At 38.1% G+C, this 24,147-nt stretch overlaps 2 protein-coding genes across 4 annotated transcripts in view; one reads left to right on the top strand and one right to left on the bottom strand.

Annotated features, from left to right (window-relative positions):
• Positions 1 to 3,607: 3,607 nt before the first annotated feature.
• utp11 (UTP11 small subunit processome component) lies at positions 3,608 to 6,022 on the bottom strand. The gene is made up of 8 exons (XM_008431090.1): positions 5,826 to 6,022; positions 5,650 to 5,711; positions 5,467 to 5,569; positions 5,254 to 5,367; positions 4,548 to 4,641; positions 4,271 to 4,401; positions 3,964 to 4,074; positions 3,608 to 3,880 (listed from the first exon to the last, which is right to left on the bottom strand). The coding sequence occupies exons 1-8, from the start codon at positions 5,883 to 5,885 to the stop codon at positions 3,797 to 3,799; spliced, it is 759 nt and encodes a 252-aa protein (XP_008429312.1). The 5' UTR covers positions 5,886 to 6,022; the 3' UTR covers positions 3,608 to 3,796.
• Positions 6,023 to 14,494: 8,472 nt separating this feature from the next.
• The window catches only part of fhl3a (four and a half LIM domains 3a), a 32,913-nt gene continuing 23,260 nt past the window's right edge, over positions 14,495 to 24,147 (top strand). The window contains exon 1 of one of the 3 annotated variants that reach the window (XM_008431091.1): positions 14,495 to 14,708. The gene's annotated coding sequence lies outside the window, so the exon portion shown is untranslated. Of the gene's footprint in view, positions 14,709 to 15,707; positions 15,820 to 24,147 lie in introns of those variants that run through there. The other 2 variants (XM_008431093.2, XM_008431092.2) reach the window with 2 other exon arrangements.

Genomic DNA, 24,147 nt, shown 5'->3' with positions numbered 1-24,147 from the left:
TGTCTTTCCACAACTTCAAAAGCCCCATGACACCCAGCTTTAAGTTAAAGGAGAGAAGGGATTCATAGATAAATACTAGCTCTCATCGTCCCTTTGCAGCCCTCCTAACACTAAAATCCCATGCTACCTCTCTCGTCTCCCCACCTCTCCTTCTTCAGCTCTCAGTAATTGGGGGATCGATTAGCACTGTCCTTAACCATCCTTAACCTCGGATCAGTATGCAGGGCAACCTGGTGGAGGAGCTGGATGGAGGTGCTGCACTTGTGATTTTCAGAGGAGCAAGTGCAAGGTAAAAAAAATCATGTTGGAGAACTACATTTGTATACCATTTATGAGTTAGGAATAGAAGCACAACACATTATCTGTACATAGCCTACAGACGCAGACCAGTTTGTTGAGGTCAGTATGTGTAAAAAAAAAAAAAAACTTTAAAAAAGTTCAGCTTTTATTGCAGAAACTTCAGTTTACCTCACAGGTTTCCCATAGGATTTAGATCTGGTAGTTGAGAAGCAGGTTGATTCGTGTTTTGGATTATTAACCTATTGAAAGGCCAAATTCAGACTTGCTTTTATTCTTTTTTTAATCAGAGTAAACCCATTTTTAGCTTTATATGGCATCATCATTTTTTTAAGTTTATGATAACATTCTTACAAGGTTCCCAAACGCACAACTTCACACATCCTCCTCTGTACCCAACAATGGTCCACCTGAAAAAACCTCAGTTGTGTAGTTTAGCAAACTTTACATGTTATGTTTATACTTAAGACCACAGAAAGAAAGTACTTGTTCCTGGCATGTCTCTCAGAAAACTGACAGACAGGTATATAGTCTCTGATAGTTACTGAGACTTAGTGACTTGGTGACCCCAATGTGTCACACAGTAAGCCATGGAATTCATGGCTTACTTTTTTTTTGCCTCCCTTACCATTCTGCTCTATGTGCATGGTGGGCAGTGGCTAAAAGAAATGGTCCCTCTGTTTTGTGTCATATTTGCCCCCCAGGGAAACAGAAACTTGCAGATTCTTAAGCAGAAGTGCCTCGAATGTAAATAAAGTTCAACTTATTTTGAAAGGCGGTTTTGCTTGTAACAGGTAATTTGTTAAGTTTTTGGTCGACAGTGAAAAAAAAATTGCTCAAAAAAGGGTTGGATTTTCCTCGTTTTTACACACTTTGGATGTTTTTTCTTATTACTCATCTTAACCTTCAAGCGTGAATTTAGACCATTCTATTCTCTAATATCTACATTTGGTGAACAAAGCCTTTTTTGTTCATTACTTCCTCTTAACCAGGCTACACTTTCCCTTTTCAAAAGCACCAGGGTCAATGTCATACCCTGCAGCAGTGCCACTAACACCCTGTCCTCCACTTCCAGTTCCCAATAGTCACAAAAAAAGTGACTATTCGCTAACAAACCTCACGGGTGATTAACTTTAGAGATGGCATATGGGATGAAAAAATGGCCTGTGCGAGCAGCCAAATGAGTTATGAGGTCTACGACAATAGAAGGAATGCCTGTTTATATCTTTAAAATCAGAAGGTCACCCTCTGCCCACCCCTGAGCTCTGCCACTGCGCCCCGGCGTAAGAGCCCCTTTGGTGGAGGAGGGAATAAAAGGAGAGCTTGAGAAGAGACAGAGGCCTGTCTGTGCTCAGGTCTCATAGTCAGGGACGGGTCCCGGAACTGCGCATACAGTGTTTTGACCCCTGGGCTCCTCTTAACGACCTACACCCCCTCAGCTTACGGACAGTGGGCCCCGGGGTGCTGGTTCACGCACGCTCTCTCAGCATCGTGACGCAGTATCGCAGGGCAGGCTGAGAATGAATGTGATTCACTAACGCATTCAGGATACATCAGGTCTGAAGCGAATGATCGAGTTCTGGGACATGGAAGTGAAGCTCTCCAGTGTCTATATAATTAGCTTTAAACATTTAAATAACCACTTGCTCGCAGGTTAAATGATTTGTTTTCAGGCTTTCAATGATTTCAAGGCTGATGGGTTTAATTTAAAATTTAAACAGCTACACGAGGTGGACTGTGGTTCATCCTGAGCTGTCTGTTTGTCCGATGCCCTCTCTCCTTCCTTTCCCTTCAGTGTCTCCCTGTTGAAGGTGATGGATGGGCTCTGCTTATGAAGCTGCTGAAACCACAATGAACAGTCAAATCAGCTTCACTGTGATCTGCTGTTGGGAGCCGGATCTTCGGCATAGTCTCCAATTTCGGCTGAAGAAGGTGCTGAAACTCATCACATACGTGTAACCACAAAAAAAAGACAGAAATGAAATGTAGTCAGTGAGTGTGTAGTTGTCTTGCTGTATCTATAATAACCCTGAAAAGGTTTATATATATTAAGTACTCTTTTGGTAGCAGTTGCATGTTTCTGAGGTATCTCTCTACCAGTTTTGCACATGGAGACATTTGCCAGTTTGTCTTTGCAAATTAGCTTAAGCTCAGTCTGATTAAATAGAGGGCATCTGAATTGTGCATTTTTTATTTCTTGTCAAAAATTTGAATGTGGATTTAGATCTAAACTTTTCCTGGGTGTTTAGACGATGTACTGAACAATGCCTCATCAAATGTTTAAAGCTTAGCATATTGTTTTATATTTTAACTCTGCTTTACACTTCTCCCTGACACATCTGTTGCGTTTCTTGGTTTGTGGGATCCTGTTTGCACTCAAAAGCCACATTTCCACATGTACCAACACAGCTTAACTTGATTTCAGAGTTTTCGATTAGATACTGGTACCAGCTCCTTATATCTACTTGGCCAGGGTTTTAAGCAAGCTGAATTGAAGTGAAAATACAACTTCAGAAAAGTAAAAATCAGTGACTGGCACCACTGGTTGAGTCATGAAAGTGACTTAGTTTCCAGAATCAAACCCATATTTATAAAACTTTCAACAGCAACTGAGCATATCAAAACCTTAATCAAATGGCAGAATGGGCCATTGAAAAGGTGCCATTTTTGTGCCGAGTGACAGATGAAAAACTCAGAGATGGTTGTTTATCAAACACAAATCACATTAACTTACTTATTGAACTATCTTGCTATGACCCAAAACACAACATGGTGGTAATCCACTGCAATTGAACAATAACTCAACAGTGTAGAATCAGAAAACGAGAAACAGAGAAAACTACACCTGGTTAAGGATTTATTTTGCACTGATTTGTTTCTTAACATGTAAGGTGGTGAAAACACCTTAAAATACTTTGTTTAGCTTGTTTGGATTTGAACAATCCAGTCAGAGGGGTTCTCATATTTAGATCAAAATATGCAAAGACTACTAAATGAGTCTATAGGGTTAAAATAAATATTTAACGTGTTTAAAATGTAAATCACAAAAGTAACATCCTGGCCTCCTCTCTCTATAATTCCAATAGAATTTTTTTTTTCTTTTGGTCAAAGAACACTAATGCCCCCTAGTGGTAACTTAAAATTTAATTCCACCATTTAAGCAGCTCGTAAGATCAGATTGCATCTTTTCAAATTCAGCCTAGGGCCACTTCAGAAATCATCCACTTGTTCTCCAAAACTATGGAAACTCATAAGTTTGTAAGCAAAGCCAACAGTGACTTATCTCACTGAATTCATCGAATGAGACAAATTAATTTGCATTTAGATTTTTATTTGAAAAAAACCCTAAAATATTTGGATAAATATGCACTAAACAGCAATACTCAAACAGTTTGGTGAAAAAGATTCCTTCTCTTCTGGATCTCCTTGGCTCAAAGGTCAGTTCAGTACTTTGCAGGCAACCTATCCAAAAACTAACTTGGTCCTCAGTTGTCCTTTCTTAGCGTTTCCTCTTGGACTCAAACTTGTAAATGGCTGCTCTGTCAGGTGTCTCCTTTTTCACCTTCACTTTCTTGTTTTTATCCTGGAGCCAAAGTAAACAAAATATAGAAGAATAAATATGTTGACAATAAGAATACTGGTGTTCAAGTGTTTAGCACTACTCACATGTAGGTCTTTACGGGACTGGATTTTCTGGCTGATGACAAACATTTTCTTCTCTCTGTCAATCCTCTGAGAGAGGATTTTATACTGATGCTTCCTCTGCTTGGCCATTTTCTACAGGGGAAGCAAACAGTGATTTTTACCTCACTGGGCTCAACAACAACAAAAAAAAAACAAAACAACCAAATCGCTGAAGATAGTAAGTACTCTTTACTGACAAGGAGTTGTCAGTCAATAACACAAGTGACTGAATTTTTAGCCAAAAAAAAATAAAACAAAAAACTGAGCAATCAACACTGTATAAACTAACATTAATAACATATGGTTTCACAGCTCCTTTGATGCTTTTGGTCTCCAATGTTTGCAGAGTTGGTCTGTTGTACACTCGATCCACCAGCTTTGGATCAGTACCGAGGTGGCTGGCCAGGTTAAATGTTTCCACTGAGGGCACAAAAATAAAAGCTAAAAAAATTGATCTTGCATAAACAATTCTGCAGAACTGTTTGTTCTACACAGCCCAAGTGGGCAGTAATCATTTTCCAAGCAATCACTATTCAAATATTCATATATATAACCTCTGTACTTACCTTCCTTTTTGGAATCAACAAAAAAAGTGTGCTTGTTCTTCTGTTTGCTCTCTGCATCCAGAAGATGAAGCTCTCCTTTCAGTCTCTCTATTTTCTGAAAAAGAAAAAAAGCACTATTATCAGGTATATGTTTAAGCCATCTGTCTTAAATTGTGCATGTATTCTATATAATCCTTCAGTAACTTGTCAACTGCACCTTCTGAACTTCAACAAAATTAAAAGGCATTTAGCTTTACAATACTCATAAGGTGAAAGCTGTGCCCGTTTCCTATGCACTTTTTTTCTTCCACTCAACTTTTCAGTAATACACTTGGATCCAGCACAAGCAATGACTTGTGACTTACTCTTCCTGTGGAGCGCAAAGACCATCTACATAACTAGTGTAACGTCAGAGATGTTTGTCATAATTGTGTAGCTCATATCTTGGCTATAACATTTGTGTATTAAACATATATTTATTGGTCTTATGTATTTTTTTTTTATTATTATCAGATGGATTTAATTTATTTAGTAAACTTACGTCATAAATTAATATACTTTATTAATACCAGAAGAAAACTCTCACTATAAACTACATAGAATACCAGTTTTATTATTATTACTTTCACATAATTACAGTACATTTACAATAATATTTCATTTTCTTGCGGTACAACAGTACTAGTCTTTGTGGAAATAAACAAAGGCCTGGCACCAGCTGACATACCTTGGCCTCTGCAACCCGTTTCATCTCCACATATCTCATGTCCTGAGTCCTCATCACTTTCTTCTGCTCCTCCGTCACCTCCTCCTCAGTTTTCTTCATCACATGAACTCCATCCTGTCAGTATGACAGAACGCAGCACATAACTCCTCTGTCAGATCCAGATATATAGCAATCTGTATAAAATAGTCAAAATTATGCTGAACTACTTCTAACCTCCAGTTTAGAGCTGATCATGTTGAAGTAAAACTCATCTGGGTTTTTCTCCAGAGCTTTCTTTCGCAGAGCAGCGAGAGTGTTTTGTTTCTTGTGATAATCGCTATAACAACATCAAACAACACAATGATGAACATGTTTTGTATTAGGTTTAAGCATAAAAAGAAATAAAACAGAACTTACTCTGCTCGTAGTTTGTAGTCTTTCTTCTTCTCCAACAAACCCATAGTTCTCCTAAAACCAGGCTGGTTGGAAAAAATTTAACCATTAATACGAGTTTATTATTGCTAGTAATACGTCTTGAAACGAAAACACAACCACACATTCTTGAATTTGAGTATAAGCGTCTAAATGTTTACCTGAGATCTCTCATGGTGGTTCCTCTGTCGGGACTTCAGCGCTTTTCTAAATGAAGACATCTTTAGTTAGTGTCCACAGACCTAAGACCTCCTAAAAACCGTCAAAATAGATCAATGTTGTTTCTTTAGCTGTAAAACAAACACAGAAAGCTAACTGCTACACCGGCTCTGTTGCTTCCTGTGAGCACGTGGGTTCCTGCCTGTCTCACGGCGTGTTTCTCATTTCCTAACCACAGATTCGCTACTTTATAGTAAAACTTTACAAAAAAGAAACTTAACGGATCATGACATTTCAAATAAATGTTATTGTTTTATTTTATTACTTACTTAAATAAAAGACAATACAGAACAATATATTTTTTCCCTTTAGTCAAATTGTTGTGGTATTCTTTTGTGGGTACTGCAGATGAGTATAACAACACTAGAGGGAGCTGTTGCATAGAACATTGAAGTTTTAGACGCGGCGCTTTTTAATGCCTGAGTAATTTATAGCAGTGGCAACTGTTATTTGATGTATAGCCTTTAATTTTTGTAGTCACCGTCTTATAATCAAGAGTCACTATTTAAGAGTAAGTATAGTGTTGAAGTATGTGCTACATCCTTTACCTATGTCCATGTTTTAAATTATCTTGTACACAAGTCTGTTATTTAAATAAGCTCTTAATAGATGTCTGCCCCTTTTCCTGCTGGTCTTGGTAAAGACTTAACTCACTTTTCACACTTCAGAAATCAACTGCAAATCACCAGTTGTTTTTTTTTTTTTTTTGCTTTCTTTCTTTTTTGTTTGTTTTATAATAGATTAGAATGCTGATATTTTATTTTCTACCAACCTATAAACCCATTTTAGAAACTCTTGATTTTTTGGTCCAGATAAACAAAAAATCTGGAACTACGCAGCTAAGCTATTGTTATGGGCTCCAAAGTCCATGAGGGGCCTCCCATCAATTCTTGAATCTTAACACAGACAAGAGATTTAATATTTGTATACATTTTTTTATTGAGAATTAAAATACTTTTTAATGTGGTTTAATATTTATATATTTTTATAGACAAATGAAAATATTGACAAATGGTTTAGGTAACTTGCAAGCGTAGTTTGTAATAGAGTAAAGAATATTCATTCTTTGTTGTTGTGCTAACATGGGTACAATCACATGTCACGTCTTCAATCTCACATCTGTTTTGGTTTGTTCACAAATACTTACGATGTACTTGAAAGAAACATTAACTCCAATTAAATTTTTGACTAAGGCCCCAAAGCATTAAACTGTCTATGCCATGTTCTATTCTGTGAAATTGTGTTCTCTGAGTGATAGTGTAAGTTTTCCATCACATATGATATTTTGCATTTAGGCTCAAAAGTTCAGCGTCTCATCTCACCGAAGCACCTTCTTCCACATGATGTAAACCAGTATGTGGTTTACAGCATGGCCTGCTGTAAACCACATACTGGACTGACTTTAATTTAACACTTTTTTTTTCTTGCCTCTTTTTGTATGAAGGTCGAATGTATACAGGAGACTCTGCAGATCCTCCTTTTTCAAAGAATTACCATGACTTTTTGAATGATCTCTTTTAAAAATATGTTTTAGCTTCTATTGAATTGTTTTTATCACAATGTAGAATGAAGAATGTATTCATTTTGTGTTCATTTTTGTAAAATTGTTGCTGTAGAGTTAAACTAGAAAGTGGCATGCAAACAAAAACCGTGAGTGTGAGTTAAATCCAACCACCGTCTTTTACTTCACACCGCAGGGATAGTAGGCTAGATTCGACACTTACAACTCTCTTGCAGCGACTGGATCTGAAAGATTCATAATAATATATCTGTGTAATAGAAAACATATTTACATCATTACTTAATGATGTAAACCATTAAGTAAAGTTCTTCATGTACCTATTAATTTATCTTTAAGTATCCAGAGCTGTAAAAGCTGCACAACACAGATCAACTCCAAATCCTAATGGGATGAATCATTTTCAGTTGTAAAGACCACAAGCCAGGCAAAATATATGTATTGGCTGCCCTTTATGGACACTAAATAATTTTAGTAATTATGATAAGGATTAGCTTTTGCCAGAATGAACAGTTGACATTAATTTGGTAACAAGTCTGTATTTTTCCAACATTAGTTTAGTTCCTCAGGGTTTACAAACTCTGTTTGATTTATGGACCGACTCAACAGACTTAAAAGAGATTAACTCAAGCAGGAAACAAACTGTACAACTTTCCCATTTGAACTTAAAGCATATTATGAATTTGAACCACACAGGAACTGTACAATCAGGACTTTGCTCTTGAGACAGATACATATGGAGTCTCTTTGTTGTTTTTCCATTAAGTGATTCCTGCAGGAACTCAGAAGATTAGGGGGTCACTGCTCTACCCCAGGGAGAAACCACTGTCCACTTCCTGAGATGATATAGTCTACTGCAACGCAAGACAAAGACAAAGCCACAGTGGCACCAGTCCCCTAATCTTACACAGATTTCAAGCTCTCTGTGGATGTGAGAAGAAGCCAGTGAGACAGGGAAATATTCCACACAACAACCATCCCCCCCTCTAGGAAGGGTCACTATCCCCTGCCGACCACAAGGAATTTGTTTTATATGTGTGAGATTTGCCTGGCATGCAGAATGTTTTGTGGGTGAGCAGAACTGTGAATGGGATCAGTGTTTCCACATTATGTCACAAGCGTGTTTATCAGTCTGATGGCCAATGACCCCGTTTTCTTGTGAAGGTTTCAGCCCAAGGCCCGTCTGATCCACTCAACCACTAGCATGTTTCAACCAGGCAAATACAGACGGCAGGCAACACATCTTGCGCTCTGACTTACTGGGCTCCGTGCTGTTTAATTCATGTGAGTATTTATCATTACAAGTGAAATGCCTGGTGAGCCACAGCAGGGGTAAATACTACTTTGGAAATCAGAGGCTCGTAAGAAGCTGATGCAGGAGCAGGAGCACAAGAGCTTGTGGGTTTGTTCAGGGTCAGCAGTGGAGGAATGCCCTTGTGGAGCAGATGCAGAACCGTTTGGTTTGCTAATATGACCCTGTAAAAATAACACTGCTGACATACTGTAAGACTTCTGTGCTCAGGCTTAGCTCAGAACTTTGGTATGTCTCCCCACTCTATGGTTGGTCCTCATCGAGAGTGAGCTGCCAAGCAAGCCAAGTCAAAAAAATGCATGACACAAAAGTTCCCCCCGTATGGTTGTTTAGACGCATCTCATTTTATTGGTTTCGGTGAAACGTAATGCAGTAAATCCTCTGTTCTTTCGCATTCATCTTCTTAATTATAACACAAAGTCCAATTTTAAAGTGCATATTTTCTCCTAAAAAGTTACCACTTCCAAAGTGCCTTGAAGATCTTGTTTTTTCACTGAGACTTTCTTTTTTTTTTTAATGGCACCAACATGGGCTGCACAGTGGCGCAGTTGGTAGAGCTGTTGCCTTGCAGCAAGAAGGTTCTGGGTTCGATTCCCGGCCCTGGTCTTTCTGCATGGAGTTTGCATGTTCTCCCTGTGCATGGTGGGTTTTCTCCAGGTACTCTGGTTTCCTCCCACAGTCCAAAAACATGACTGTCAGGTTAATTGGCCTCTCCAAATTGCCCCTAGGTGTGAGTGTGTGAAAATGGTTGTTTGTCCATGCACACTGTGTTGCCCTGTGACAGACTGGCGACCTGTCCAGGGTGAACCCCGCCATTAGCTGGACATAGGCACCAGCAACCCCACCAAGGGACAAGGGTGCAAGAAGATGGATGGATGGCACCAACATGTGGTAACTACTTACATTTAGTTAGTCTTACTTAACTAACTTTTTTTGGGGGGGAAAAGAATTTACTTTAACTTTTTTAATTTGTACAAAATCTCTATTATCCAAACGCTTTTTTCTGTCTGCTGGGTGGGCTAGATAATGTGGAGGTCAAATGAATATGCAACAAACCATATATATTGTCGCAGGAGTACTTGTTCTGTTCCGTGAAAAATTTATATTTTTGCACAAAAAATATATATCAAGAACCACTTGAAAAGAATCAAGACAGGATTACTATGTAAAATGTTAGTCCTTGGGTTTGGTACGAAACCACAATCTGCCCCAAGTATGCTTCTTAACTTTAGAACTAAAATACTTAGTACTAATTGTAAATATATCTAAAATGAATTGTTGCCCTGGTTTATAGAAGCTGAAGAACATTACCAAACGCTAAATAGTAGGTGTTTGATGAATAAATAGGTGACACTTTCGTTTTATCCAGAAAGGACACTTCTCCTACTCCTTCAAATAGCTTTGAGTTATTTGATAAAAGTAACTCCATATAAACTGTTTTGATGCATCAGTGTCCACAATCTAATAATGTAAATGTCATAGTGTGACACTAATGGAGACTATTCGATTTGCAGTTCTAAGCATTCTTTTGTTGTTCTCTTCTGTTTGATCCCAGTGCAACTTAAGGACACTAGTGGGATAGTTTTTAGCATAGCGTGCTGAGCATAAATTATTAAAAACAAAACTATCAGCTAGAGACGATCAGAGTCTTTCAGAAAGTCATATTTACCAAACCCAGTCTATTTAGTGTGGCATGAGGGTAACAGTTAACATCAAACATACCTCCAAACTTTGTACTAAACATTTAAATAGCAGTCTTATTAGATTGGAGATAACCTCAAATGGCTTCATACATACAATGCTATTTCACTTTACTCATTTAAGAAATAGTTGGATAACTTAGTTTGCAAGTGACAAATAAAATATAAATGTTCTGATCAGGATTTCAGATTCTCAAACAGGGATCATAGTCATTTATGATGCAGAGTCCCAATCATATTCTTCATTCGAGTTATTAACATTCATGTGGTTTAAAATCTCAGTGCAGGAGGCTGAGTAGGTCAGATGACATAGGCAGACAGGGAGTTGCTGCAGCCTCTCTCCTAATGTCAAAGTCATTGTAAATGGCGAAAAGGGTCGGATTCAAAGCAGAAAATTAAGATTGAACTACAATTACGTTTTGCAAGGATGGCTACAATAATTGGTTGTGACTGTTATGAAAACAAAAATGGCTGAAGTTTACTGGGAAAACTGTACAAACAACTTGGTTGGGAAGTGAGTTTAGTGAGGGATTTTTTATGCTGCGATTGAGATTCCAACTTAGGATTGTATCTTGATATCCCTAAACTGATTTCTTTTTTCCATTTTCTGTCTTAAGATGGGCCAGAAGTCATGGTCATTTTCCGCCACAGTCTTTTGCAACATATGCAAAACCTTGGAATGAGTGCAACAGCAAGGCATCAGGGGAGAGGTGGAATGAGCATTTGAACATTTGTAGCTCTGTGGTACAGCAAAATTTAAGTGCAATTAATATATATATATTTTTAGAGTGCACTAAAAATCAACATCTTTTGCCTAAAAACCTTTGCCTTTTGTGCGTGGGTTTCTCCATCACAGTTTGTTACTTTCCTGCTTGACATAAAGATGGTGTCATCTGATTCATAGCTATAACCACATAACTGAAGTGCAACATTAAGCAGTATAAAGTGTGGCCTTGTGATCAGGGGCATGATTCTCATTAGAGCTAATTTTACTCAGGTGTCCTACAACTGCAAATGTTTAAGATAATTTAATGTTTACTTTGTGGCACTAAATTAAATCTCACTGTAACCCTTTTAGCTTGCTGTTCAAAATGCAAAACAAAGAGACATTTTAAATCAGCCACCCTTGACCTTTTTTCAAAGAGACATGCAATGTGCAAGTCCTACCCAATCTACCTCAATGAATTGACAGGCATGTGTATCCTTTAATTTGTAGCATACAGCCTGACAGGGCCACGCCTTGGAGTGTAAAAGTAGAATTTATAATTAAGGGGTTGTGGGAGTTAAGGGGTCAGCGCGGTGCAGATCACATTCCCCCAGTTGTCACAGGACCATGAAAAACACAAGTCACAAGCTTTGGCCGATATGTATTTATTTAGCAATTTCACATCTACAAAAATAGAATAGAATAGAATAGAATAGAATAGAATAGAATAGAATAGAATAGAATAGAATAGAATAGAATAGAATAGAATAGAATAGAAATAACCTTTAATGCAGGTGTAACAGCAGCATATATATATAAGAACAGTGTTACAAAAGTGTTACAAGTATGTAAAAAAACAAGATTAACAATGACAACAACAGCAATAATAGCAATAATAATAATAATATACTGTACAGGATTATAACAAAGATATTGTTGGGTAGAAATATATTCACCATCAAAGGAATGTGTAACTGAGTAGGATAGCTTTTTTTTAAAGGTACATGTTTGTTAAACTTTAAAAAGATGTAACAGACTATTTACAATACAGTATATGCGTACAGATAAACAGATATGAAATAATGACAGAAATTCTATTGGAATGAAGCAAGCAAAAAACAGTGCAACTCATTTTCTTCTAGATCAGGGGTGTCAAACTCCAGTCCTCGAGGGCCGGTGTCCTGCAACTTTTAGAAGTGCCTYTGCTGCACCACACCTGAATAGAATAATTAGGTCATTAGCAAGGCTCTGGAGAVCYGAKDRGGTAATTAAGCCATTTGATTCAGGTGTTTTGTACCTGTGGCACATCTAAAAACTGCAGGACAGCGGCCCTTCAGGACTGGAGTTTGACACCCCTGTTCTAGATCAAAGTCATTATCTCCTTGAGTTGCTGCAGGTAAGAATGAAAACCAAAATACATCGCATTGAGCTTTCTGATTACACACGCAATAACAAAATGACCACTCACATAAAGTCAGTGGTCAATAATAATAATGTCAAGGATGACATAAGGTCATAATACAGGGATGACCTTGTATTAATGTATACAAGGTCATCCCTGTCTTAATACATAACTGAGTAACTAATGACTAAGCTGATCATAGGTGAGAGCCCTTTCCTGAATAACACACATAGCCTTCTGCATTGGGGCAAATGTCTCTCCCACTTGTTGAGTCATGAAAAAGATTAAACATCAGGCCTGCACACATTGTAAAAGAAGGAAGTGAAATTCAATAACTGGGTTGGTCTTTACAGAGTCTGCTCTAGTCATATTAGGACATAGACAGATCAGCAAAGGTCACAGAGTGCAAGAGATGTTATGGTTTGGCCAGTGCTCAGTCTGTCCACAAGTATTTATTTGGATGTAATGTTTCCCCGGAATGGTTAAGGGTGCCTGGAGAAAGTTTGGAAAGGGGTGATCAGATGGGGGCCATAAGATGACTTTGGGAGACATGTCCTGCCATCATATGTAGAGGGATTAGAGGTGGAGTCAAGACAAAGCTATTCAAGAGTATCATGGTAAAAAGTTTATATGAACAACCAACTAACCAGCCATCCAAACCAAACAAACAAACAAAACGGTAACTAAATAAAAGTGAAACTCAATGGAGCATGAACTAATCTGTCCAAAATGAAAACATTTAAAAGTATTCTAAAATATCTAAACAATAAAGATAAATACACAAAAGAGGTTTGGTAAAACCAAAAGACCAAATATCAGCACCATGAACATGTAAATGTGAGGGAAATATCACATGTAGCATTACATTTTTGGGGGATGACAAAAACCTATTAAGATACATTAACTATTTTATGTTTAATTAAAAAGTTGATAAAACTTTTGTGGCTTTATGATTGCCACCACCAGATGGTTAATGCACCCTATGGCAAAAGCTTTAAGTTTTTCAATCTATTTTTTTATATGATAATATTTTCTTCAATAGCCTGTACAGTCAGTGGATCTCAATCCAACAGAGCTCCTTTAGGATGAAGTGCAATGACTGATTCATATAATGTATGTGAAGCTGACAAATCCATTCAACTGAGTGATACTGTCAATATGGACCATTATCTGATGATGTTTCTAACACTTTGTTGAATAAATTCAATTAGGCAGTGGAGCCCAAAATTATTCCTACCTCTGATAGATTTAGTTTCGAAGTAATCTCTTAGCTTCTAAACATCATCTTACTGGAAGCAACATTAATGTTTTCAAGTGGCCGAGCCAGAGTGGCGGCTTAAATCTCATAGATAATCTATTAAGAGATGTAAAGGTTAGGGTGATGGCAACAGGGCCTTCCAAGACTTGGAGTCCATTGCCAAAGATAAATCGTCAAAATTTCCAGATGAAGCATGTAAAAAGCTGGTCAACAATTTAAGAAAAAGGGTTTTATTGCTGAAATACAATCCATCCATATAGAGAGGTCGCCAGGGGTGCTGGTGCCTGTCTCCAGTGGTCACTGAAATAAAAATAAAGATAACATAATTTTTTCCATGCTTATAAAGAAGGGTCTAAATAAATATTGACATGACATTTTTTAAAAATAAAATGTTAATAAATACATATTTATTCATTCAAACTGATCCCTTTTTTTTAACCAAGTTTCATATTTTGAGATGAGTCATTTCCTGTTAGGATCAAACCTCTCAGTCAACTGAAAATATGTTTAGCCACTATGTACAAGAATGTTGCCCGTTCGCTAAAAAAGAAAGTGAGACACTTTGAACACGGACTTAAACTCTGAACGACACAAAGGGCCCTGAAGCACTCTACTCTCCTGCCTCTGTCTGTTCTTGTTTGAAGTCGCAGAGGCTGGGAGGGGAGGGAGGAATGTATTTTGGGAGGCGGGATCTTGTGACTCACAAGCAACTTCCTCAGTAGTAGGACAAAAGTAGCCGGCAAGCCGCATCCATCTTCGCCACAGAGGCTTGACTGCAGTTAGAAGAAGCGTAGAAAGTTTTCCAGCTGGAAGAGTGAAGCTCCTGACCCGTCAGAGGAGCGAACTGATCTGAGATCAGATCCTGACAGCAGCAGACTTACCGCAGACACGTTGGGAAGGCGAGTCCAGACTTCACACATTACTCCTGGTAAGACTTCAATCAACTTTTTCCTCCCCGTTTCTTTCTTAGTTTTATCTATCCATGAGTTTGCTAGTTTCCCTTTGGAAATTGCCCTTAATCCATATCCAACCTACTTCCGATTTTTATTTTTTTTTTTTATGGAAAAAGTTGCAATCATAGTGAGCACAGTTGATGTGTAACAAAAGGTGTTAAAATGAATCAATGAAATATAGTACCAAGCTGTAATTTTTCATCCATATTTGCTGCCTGTGCTTAAGGTAACTGCAAAAAACCCCTCTTAGAGCATAAATGATTAAAACTTTGTAAACAGAATCAACAGTTTCCATAGCTTTGTTATCTCAGAAAGATTGCATAGATAAAATTGCTTGAACAGGTGGTAGACATGTCAGTGTTATTTGTTTGATAATTGTGACCCTGGTACCTTTGGATATAAATAATTCATTGCTTTCATTTAGAAAGTTTAATCCTTAGAGTTTTTCTGCACATATTGATGTTGGCCATGTTTATTCCTTTTTAATTGTACACAGATTTAAAAAAAAAAGACTGAAAGTTCAAACTAATTAGGATTTAAGCTGCGGAAAATATTTCTAAACCTCACCTTTCACCTCTGGTTATATACCTCTACATTTCCACTAAATTAAGGGTAGCAATAAATTTGCCTTGTTAAAGAAACTATTGACTTGTATTATCAAATGAGGAGTCTGTGGGGGAAATATGCAGCAACTGTTGAAGCTCCCATCTAAATGGTGTGTGAAACTTCAGAGAGCAAAGTCCCTCAGGCTCAACGTGTCTGCTCTCCGGCAGGAGGAAGTGGAGTATGGCAATGTGAGTCTGCGAAGGGTGTGTCTGTGCTGCAGCGTCTATGGAGCTGTGTTGGCAGTACATCAGTACTGTGTAGCTCATAGTGTTGTCATCATCATGACGGCTGTCTTTGCGCACTTGTTGCTTCATGGAGGCGTGCAGTTGGCATGGTGGGAGAGCAAAGTGTTGGGACTTGTCAATGGTGGAACAGTGTCAGGACGGAGAAGCTGCTTTATTTACCAGTTTACACAGAAGGCCTCCGTGTTTTGTACTGGATTTATTGGAAGAACATTAATGAACTTGTGATGAACGAAAGGTACACTTAAGACTCTGCGTTGACTCTGTAGAACATTTAGTGGCAAAGTCTTAAAAACGCAAAGCTGGATTGGATATTTTTCAGCTGAGGCTCTGTGAGGTTACTATTTGTAGCAATTTCCCTATCTGCTGTAGACCGGTGTCATATTGAAGTGATATTGTGGAAAAGTCAAGAATACCAATACGTTAAGCGTCACAGCTAATCGGACAGACCCTTATTTTTGGCAACTTTAGCAGAAAATAACATGTTACAATACTACATTAGTAGATATTAAATGTGTAGACTTTGTTTGTAAGTTGTTTTTTTTTTTTTGTCTTTTTCTTAGTTGACAATCATCCACATTACTACCTGTATGCGACATTGTTTGGTAATGCCTGTTGTCACCTGATCAGCTGAGATTTGCCAGTCTGCTCAATGTCTGCCAAGAATAGAGTCAAATTTGTACTTTATTGCTGACTGCCATTTGTTTATTGTAATTAGGTTTGGAAATTATTTTTGCTGCCTCTTTATCAACTGATCAGACAACTTGATGTGGTTACTTGAAAGTAATTTTGCATTGTAACAGTTTGGTAAATAAGATCCTTTACAATTTGTCTGACTAGCTCTTCTAGTGCCTCTATTGCTCTGAGAATATCTTCAGTATTCAACAAACTCACAGCAATATGACATCTCTCTGCTACAAGTAAGGAGACAATTACTGATAATTATCCTACAGAAATTAACTTTAAAAAGTGTTAAGAAAGTGTAGCTTTTTCTGGGTCATTAAAATCCATTGGTATTGCTAACTGTGATGTTAACTTAAAAAGAAAGTCCATGGGTAATGCCTGGTTTTAATGTTTCTGAAATTGCTAACTGTGTTTTGCTAAATCTCTGCTTAGTGTCAAATGATCAAGTTCACATTTGTTCACAGTCTATTTTAGAACTTGAATTAGAAAACATCAATGGTATTAAGAGTCATTATAAACTGCACAAAAGCCCTATGGTCCAGTCCAAGTAGTTAGCTATCTTTTTCCTCAATAAACTCTCTTAATTCATTGTTTCTCATGCTGGTGGTATATCAGTGTCCTTTCTGTCAGCCTAACAAACACCAAAAGCAAAACTCCTTTTAGCATCTTTGTTGTTTTGCTGCAAAATTTACACCCTGCAGGAATTTGGTCTCTGAGGAACCCCACTGTGCTCTCATGGCTGGCAGGTTATTTTTACACAACATTTTTGTCAAAGTAACAAGCTTAAATAATGCTCTACTAGCAAAAAAAAAAAAGCCAGCCATTCTGACCCATTTAGCATCTGGGAAGTTTGCCTTGACAGAACCCACGGGCTGTATAATGTATTTGTTTGCCTTTTTTCCTCTCCCTCTCCGTCTCACTGACCGTGGTTACATTCTTCAGAGGGCTCAGTGTTTTCCAAAGGTTAGCCCCCGCATGGTGATTGGACCCCCGCCAATTCCGAACTGCAGTGGGACTGCGGCTTAAACGACCTGGACTGGTTGTGGCTGGTTTTCATGTGTTGGCACTGTTTGAAAACAGGCCAACGATAATGACGGAGGAATCAGCGGTCAAGTGTTTGCAGGTGCTTTGGAAACAGAGTTTAGATTTGTGTTGGACTTGCTCCCTTTTGACACTGTGAAGCTGACCGTTCCTAAGTGGTGTTTCTGAGGGCACTGTGTATAGTTGTTCTTTGGCTAATTACTCAGTGGCACTTAATCCCAAAGGTTTTGAAAGGTTTTCGACTCAGAATGGGGCGGCTCTTGAATTTGATTGTTACACAGCTAGTGCAGGCATGTGTCATCAAATTCACAAGACGGGAGTCTCGCTGATCAGCATTTCCTTCATCACTGTCAGTGTTCAACACTTTATTTCTGTAAATCAACAGAGCATTTGAATGAAATTCAAGCTTAGCACCTCTGACAGATCAGTAAAATCATTGCAATACACAGGCATAAGTTTCTGTTGTAGCTTGTTATGGTAAGCCAGTTCCCTCCTCCTTAGGATGTGGGGGCACGTGGCTGGATGGAATAGCATGTCTACATTCCCTGAAAGGGGGGAAGTGACCTCAGATTTCCTGTGTAGAGATCGCCAGGTGCAGCAGTGTCGTGGGGGTCCAGAGACTTCCTCCATGGATGCTTCTGTTGGTAAACGTCTGAAACTTGATCCCTTAAGTCAGGGCCCCTGTGGGAGGTGTTGGCCCCCCCTCTTCAAAGTCCAGTCATCTCGCCTCACTTGCTAATCCGTCTCCTCCACAGTGCTCAGTCAGTGCCAGATTTCAGAGAAAAAGAGAACATAAACTTGATATAGTCTGCTAAATAGTGTGAATAGGAACCGACTCCCCTGCTAATGGGGGTAATTACGTTTCTCTAGGGATACAATTACAGGTCCATACCTAGCACTTACCTGGTACACTCAAAGGAAATTCTGTTTTTGAGGAAATACCAAATTGTGAGGCCGAATTTCAGATGCCTTGTAACTACATGGTTTAATGCAGACTAATTACATGCCATGAACGAAATGGGGCTGGTATACCTCACTTGACCCTGCAGTACGTGATATTTATTATATTTCATACACCATGAAGTGACGGAACATGTCCCTTCTGAAACATCGCTCATGTAACAGATGTTGTCTGGGTGCAGAAATGCTGTAGATTCACAGCTGTATCATCGCATTTTGCCTTGTGTCGAGGAAACGTGAGTCAGGCCTGACTGTTCTTCTGCACCCTTGCCTAAAGGGAGGAGGGCAGGGCTGTGCAACAGAAGTCCATGGCGTGCACACAAATTAACAAGACCTGACTAAAGGAATGTTATGCAAACTTGCAGCAGTTAACAGTCTCCTTCCTTCTAACCTGGCTTGTTTTGCTTATTGGAACGAGATCCCAGAAGAACCTGTCTGGATGTACGTAAAACTCAGTTCACCTCTGCCTCGGGTAAACAAAATGTGTGCTGAAAGTGTGGAAATCGCTTTAGGATTGTGTTGATGTCATGACTTACTCAGTATTCTGGCACTAGTATAAGATTTTATCCTGGGAAAATAGTTTGCTTCTACAGAGGGCATAAATGGTGGATGTTGTTTTTTTTTTTTTTTGAAAAACACAGAAAGAAACAAATCACCACTATTTCATACAACTTTTATCATGCAGTTTATATTCCGGATCATAAACCTAATGGTTACACTGTGATGTCCAAATCACTGTATATGGAAAATGGAGGTGCATTTTTAATGACACAAGGAGAAAAAAAATATTCCACTCTGATTTTTTTTCTTCTGGGAATGATGAGAAAGTTAAAAATGACATTTCATGATGTAATGCTACTGTTTTACGTGGGATAAAATAAAAATCTTTTCTTGAATCGTGTTTCTATTAGAGGAGTCTCTGTTGCCTTGGCCTGTAATTATCAAAGCTTCTGTCCAAAGTATACCACTATTAAATTGCTGTATGCTTTACGTTTTGCCAGCTTAGTATAGAATTTAGTGCTGAACTGGGAGTAGGCTTGGGGCTGTTATCAGTATCAAAGTCGTAGTTTTAGTTATGAAACTTTAAAACCGTGGTGGAATAGAAGCTAAAAGATTGACTAATCCCTCTTATTCACAGTCCTAAACTGAAGTTGGCAAACAAACCACAGGATCTCTGTTAAGCAACCCAATGCATTAACCAGCTGAGGTCCTCTTATTCTTGTGGTAATCTATAATGGATCAAGTGGTTTTGTGAACTTTTAAGATATTACTAAATATGATTTAAAAACTTTCACCACAATTTTTACTGTCTCTTGAATTTTAAGAAAAGGCTGATAGAATGTTAATGTATGGAGTTGGGTTCAAAGTTTCCAACACACTTGGACACTAGTTTCTATGGAAAAAAAAAAACTTTAGCCAAAGAAGCAGTATGGCTTATTTTGAAGTTCTAGTTGTGAGGAAAGTGAGAACCTGCAGTTCTCACTGCAGGTGAGAACTGCAGGTGAGAACCAACTCACCTGCAGGTGATCATCCAACTAGATGGAGACTCTATATACCCAATAAGAAAATCTATTCTATTATTTTTTTCCTGCCACATAATTTAAACCAGATAGCTCATATTTCTTTTGTACAGTTTTTTTTTATTTCATCCTATTAGTAATAGTATTTTTATTTTATTTTATGGGAAGTCATCTTAAGCATTGTATTTCATTGTTGAAATTATGTTAACCTGCATATGAAAAATAAACCAATCTGAATCTGAATCTGAAATGTAAAAAATCATTACAGATAAATAATCTGCTGGTCAGAGATATTAGCACATTCTAGGTCCCAAATCCGAAGCCTTTCAATCATACGCAATTTGAGTCGAAGATGAACATCTGAAACATGAGAATTCACTTTAACACGTGATTTGGTATTTAGAGTTTTTAGAATAACACTTTAAGATTAACATTAATTTGCTCAGCAAATTATCAAGATGTAGTAAGAGGTTTCTTGGAGAATCTAAAAGTCCAGGCAAATATATTTCAGAGTGCTTGAAATAGCCCTGTGTGTGAGAGGTTATATTTGAGGTTTTTCTGTTCACCACACAAGCTCATCACACCATGACATTCTTAGCTTCAAATAACATTTTATGCATGCAAAGCTCTAGGCAACATAAATCTGACAAAGTGTATTTGTTTCTGTAGAAGCAACACTTTCGTCATCTTTCCCACTGAGTGTCCTTCTAGGTTGACTAAATTAAGCAATACATTCAAAGCATCGGTCATGCTGTTGTCAAGCAAGCAGTTGCACACCCGGCATGAAGTGATTCAACAGTGCCCAAAGCTCAAAATGCCATCTTTCAGTACACTGTAGCTCTTCTGAATAGGCCGATAATTAGCTTTTTTTTATCTTTATCCTCAACCTGGCAGAACTTTGCTCTTTTCTGCATTAGATAATTAAAGATTGGCATTCATGTCCATGTACTGTTTGTTCCCTCATATATCCCCACCTGGATCTCACGTCTTTGTGATTGCTCGGTTTTATATGCCTTGTAACGTCAGTTTTCCACAACTGCACAGGCGTTGACATGCTTCCAAAGCATTTAATAGAGACGGATCTTACACTTGCAAAAAAAAAAATGAACTCAGACCACAGCAGAAGAAGTATTGTTAAGGATTTTGGTGTTTAGCATGTTTACACTATTATCTCAATGCACATGAATGTGTTGCCTGTTGCACAAGTATCTTCCAGGAAGGAAACACAAGGATGTGAGAATGTGTTATTTGTTCAGATTAGAAGTGCATTAGCCTTTCTGTGATAAGTGCAGTGGTGTTTATTTGCAGTGCAGCTGCTGGAAAGAGTATTCCCTCATTCAAAGTAAACACTGTGAAAATGCCTGCTGTGCATGATGAAACTAGCAAGTTATCAAGAATGTAACTTCTTACCCAGAATGCATTACGCTATCTCTCTCCATCATCTGCCTTTTTATGTCTTTTCACTCACTAGTATTTACAAGCATACACATTTTGCAAGCTGTGGCCTCTCACTTTTGTCTCTTCGGCTCTGAGAGAGAAACAATAGTCTCCACAGCCGAGGCAGGTTTAGACAAGTCATGGTTGCTAGATACACTGAGGTGAGGATTTATGCCTCTTACTTAATTGAACTGTATATGACAGTTGGGTGCTTTTCAAAACACACAGAGGAGACTGCACTTGGCACTGCTTACAAACACTTTGGCACTCATTTTTAAAGCTGCCAAAGGTTCAGTGTGAAGAAGTATGAAGTTGACAGGATCTGTCTTGTCCTTCTTTTGCCTCTGCCTTCTCTCACCTTGGATGCTGACCCACCCTCATATTGTGCTTTAGAGGAGCCATAAATGGCAGAAAGTGTCTGTCCTGTGTCTATAAAAGGACATCAGCTCCGGCAGGGACACATCACATCGAGGTACGAGGGGATAGTTACAAAGAGCTTATTCTGTTGTTGTGGCGAGAGACTGAGAGAGCATCTAATGACTTCTCAAATATGTAAATAATGGCTGTTTGGGAGGTGAATACAGAGACATCTGATAAATTCACATAAATTACATTTTCTCTACATATTTGATTTATCTGCTGAAATCCAACTTTCCAACATCTACATCTTGAAGCATCTTGTAACTCTCTTAATTTATCAGCACCTGTGCTATATTCCTGTTACGAAAGAGTCCACAAAAGTATAGCAGTTTTTGTATTTTTGTCTAATCATGCCAAGCTAGCACATTTCCACAACATGGCAGCTCAAAGTGCTTTACAATGTGAAAACATAAAACACATCATATAGTCAACAGTTGTAAAAACCAACAATAGAGATTACACTTTGTCAAGTGCCATCGTCAAAATCATCAATATACATCAAAAATGTTGGTCAATGTTCCATTTATTAGGGTTCTAAAGCAACTCTAGAGAGGTGGATTTTTAGTCTTGATTTAAATGAACTCAGCGTTTCAGCTGTTTGGAGGGTGATGAAAGTTTGTTCCAGATTTGAGGTGCATAGAGGCTGAATAGGAAAAAGCAATCAGCAGTATCTTCCTGATTTCCTTCATTAGTAGACAGACCATAACATGTTCTAAATGTTAATCAGGTGTGGATTGCACCTCATTCACTTAACCATACTGCATAGGTTATATTGTTTGAGCATTAAGTGTTCTGTATTTCCAGTAATAATGTGTTTATGGTTTTGGGCAGTTAGCAAAACCACCTACAGAAAAGGAGGCTCAGTTTCATCAGCAACTTCACATTATAACAGATTTCTGTCATAAAAAATGGACTGACTTGATATAATAATAGCTGTTATAATAATAACTGTTTTACTAAGTAAGAAGAACAATAACACCAGTAGTCACACTGCAACACATACGATAGTATTATGTTTAAAACTGTGGACACCTGCTTTGTTCACCAGCTTTTGTGTCATTTTTTTATGACCTTATTCCTTATGAAGCTGTATGCATATGAGCCAGACCTGGTTTTCATTCATTTCTTAGTCAGGAACAGATGTAGACTCCATTTAGACATTTGCATCAATTAGATAGTTTGCTGCACAACTAAACAGACATGGCAGTGGAAAAAAACTGCAAGGAGAGCAAAAGGCTAACAAACCTGGTGGCTAATAAGAAAAGCATAGAAAAAAGAAATCCGGATGGGAATGCCTGAATAGAAAACAAAGCAGGACAAGCACTATCAGTTCTCCAAGCTAAAATGTAACAATTTCTTTAGAGTATTAAAAAGTGAGAACTGTCACACCATGTTTTTCTGCAAAGCGTGAACTTATTTTGGTTTGCTCAACCTTATGTGGAGATTATCAGATGGGAGGCAAAGATACACAGATGGACCAGGGTCTGTTAGTTGTTTTCTTAAAGAGAACTTGGAAACTTGAAATGGTTCAGGAGCCAACAATTATGCACCTGAAAAAACAGAACAATTTAAAAATCTGTTTCTTTTTAAAATGACTTTAGTTATGTCTCCAAACAATTTGAAAGCAGTCCTACTTATACTGAAGATATGGAAAGAATACCTAACCAGGATTGTGACAGAAACTTGCTGATGGCAGAAGAATCTGTTTGGTCTAAGTGCTGAAGCTTGCTAAAGAGCATTTCATCAATTGTTAGCACGATGTATGCATATTCACATTTTTGGAGCCTGTATATGTAATATTGACTGTGGAGAATTGAGAAAATTTTCAAATATTTCAAAAAGTTATGTCATTCCATCCTTAAGGAAACAACAGTTGATGTGCATCATCAGATACCTTTTCAGCGTTCATGCCTTTAGCCAATAATGTAGATCACAATGGATGTGCTCATTGTTATTGCATCAGTGTATTTGTAAGAAAAGCTATACACTCCTTTTTTTTTGACTGCACATATCTTGATGTATTTTTCAAGTACACATAGAGTTGTGCATTTTCCTCTCCAATGAATGCCTCCAGAAATGGCAGATTCCGTTTACGTCGGTCTTCTCATACATCTGACAGACATCTCCTAGTTGTTTCTTCTCTACTTGTCCTTAGGTCCACCATACGTTTGCAATTCTGTCTGCTACTTTAATGGGCCTAAACACTCTGCTTCAAAAAGAGCAACATTCACTGTTGGCAATGGAAATTAGATCAATGGGTAAAATGCAGGCCAGACGGTGAGCAAAGCACTGCAGAGGGCCAATGACACAAGCACCATGACTTCACTCTTGAAGTATTTGGCCCCCCTTAACCCCGTTCCTCATCCCATTGCTTGCTTTCTCAACCCTGGTGAGAGGAAACTGTTTAAGGTTTAATGACTGCTGAAAAAGAATGAAGTGAATGTGTTGCAGTATAAGATCTGATTCATGACTGCTGGGCACATCATGCCTTGAATTTATTGGTA

Source organism: Poecilia reticulata, linkage group LG16, assembly GCF_000633615.1.
Source record: "Poecilia reticulata strain Guanapo linkage group LG16, Guppy_female_1.0+MT, whole genome shotgun sequence".
Taxonomy (NCBI): domain Eukaryota; kingdom Metazoa; phylum Chordata; class Actinopteri; order Cyprinodontiformes; family Poeciliidae; genus Poecilia; species Poecilia reticulata.
The sequence above is the reverse complement of the archived record's forward strand: the minus strand, read 5'-3'. Positions and strand labels throughout refer to the sequence as shown.

Excerpts from the sequence above, each read along its gene's own strand:
- utp11 (XM_008431090.1), bottom strand. The coding sequence starts at position 5,885 with ATGTCTTCATTTAGAAAAGCGCTGAAGTCCCGACAGAGGAACCACCAT. Across the intron at positions 4,402-4,547 it reads TGTTGATTCCAAAAAGGAAG|TGGAAACATTTAACCTGGCC; the intron begins GTAAGTACAGAG and ends TTGTGCCCTCAG. Across the intron at positions 3,881-3,963 it reads AGTCCCGTAAAGACCTACAT|GATAAAAACAAGAAAGTGAA; the intron begins GTGAGTAGTGCT and ends CTTTGGCTCCAG.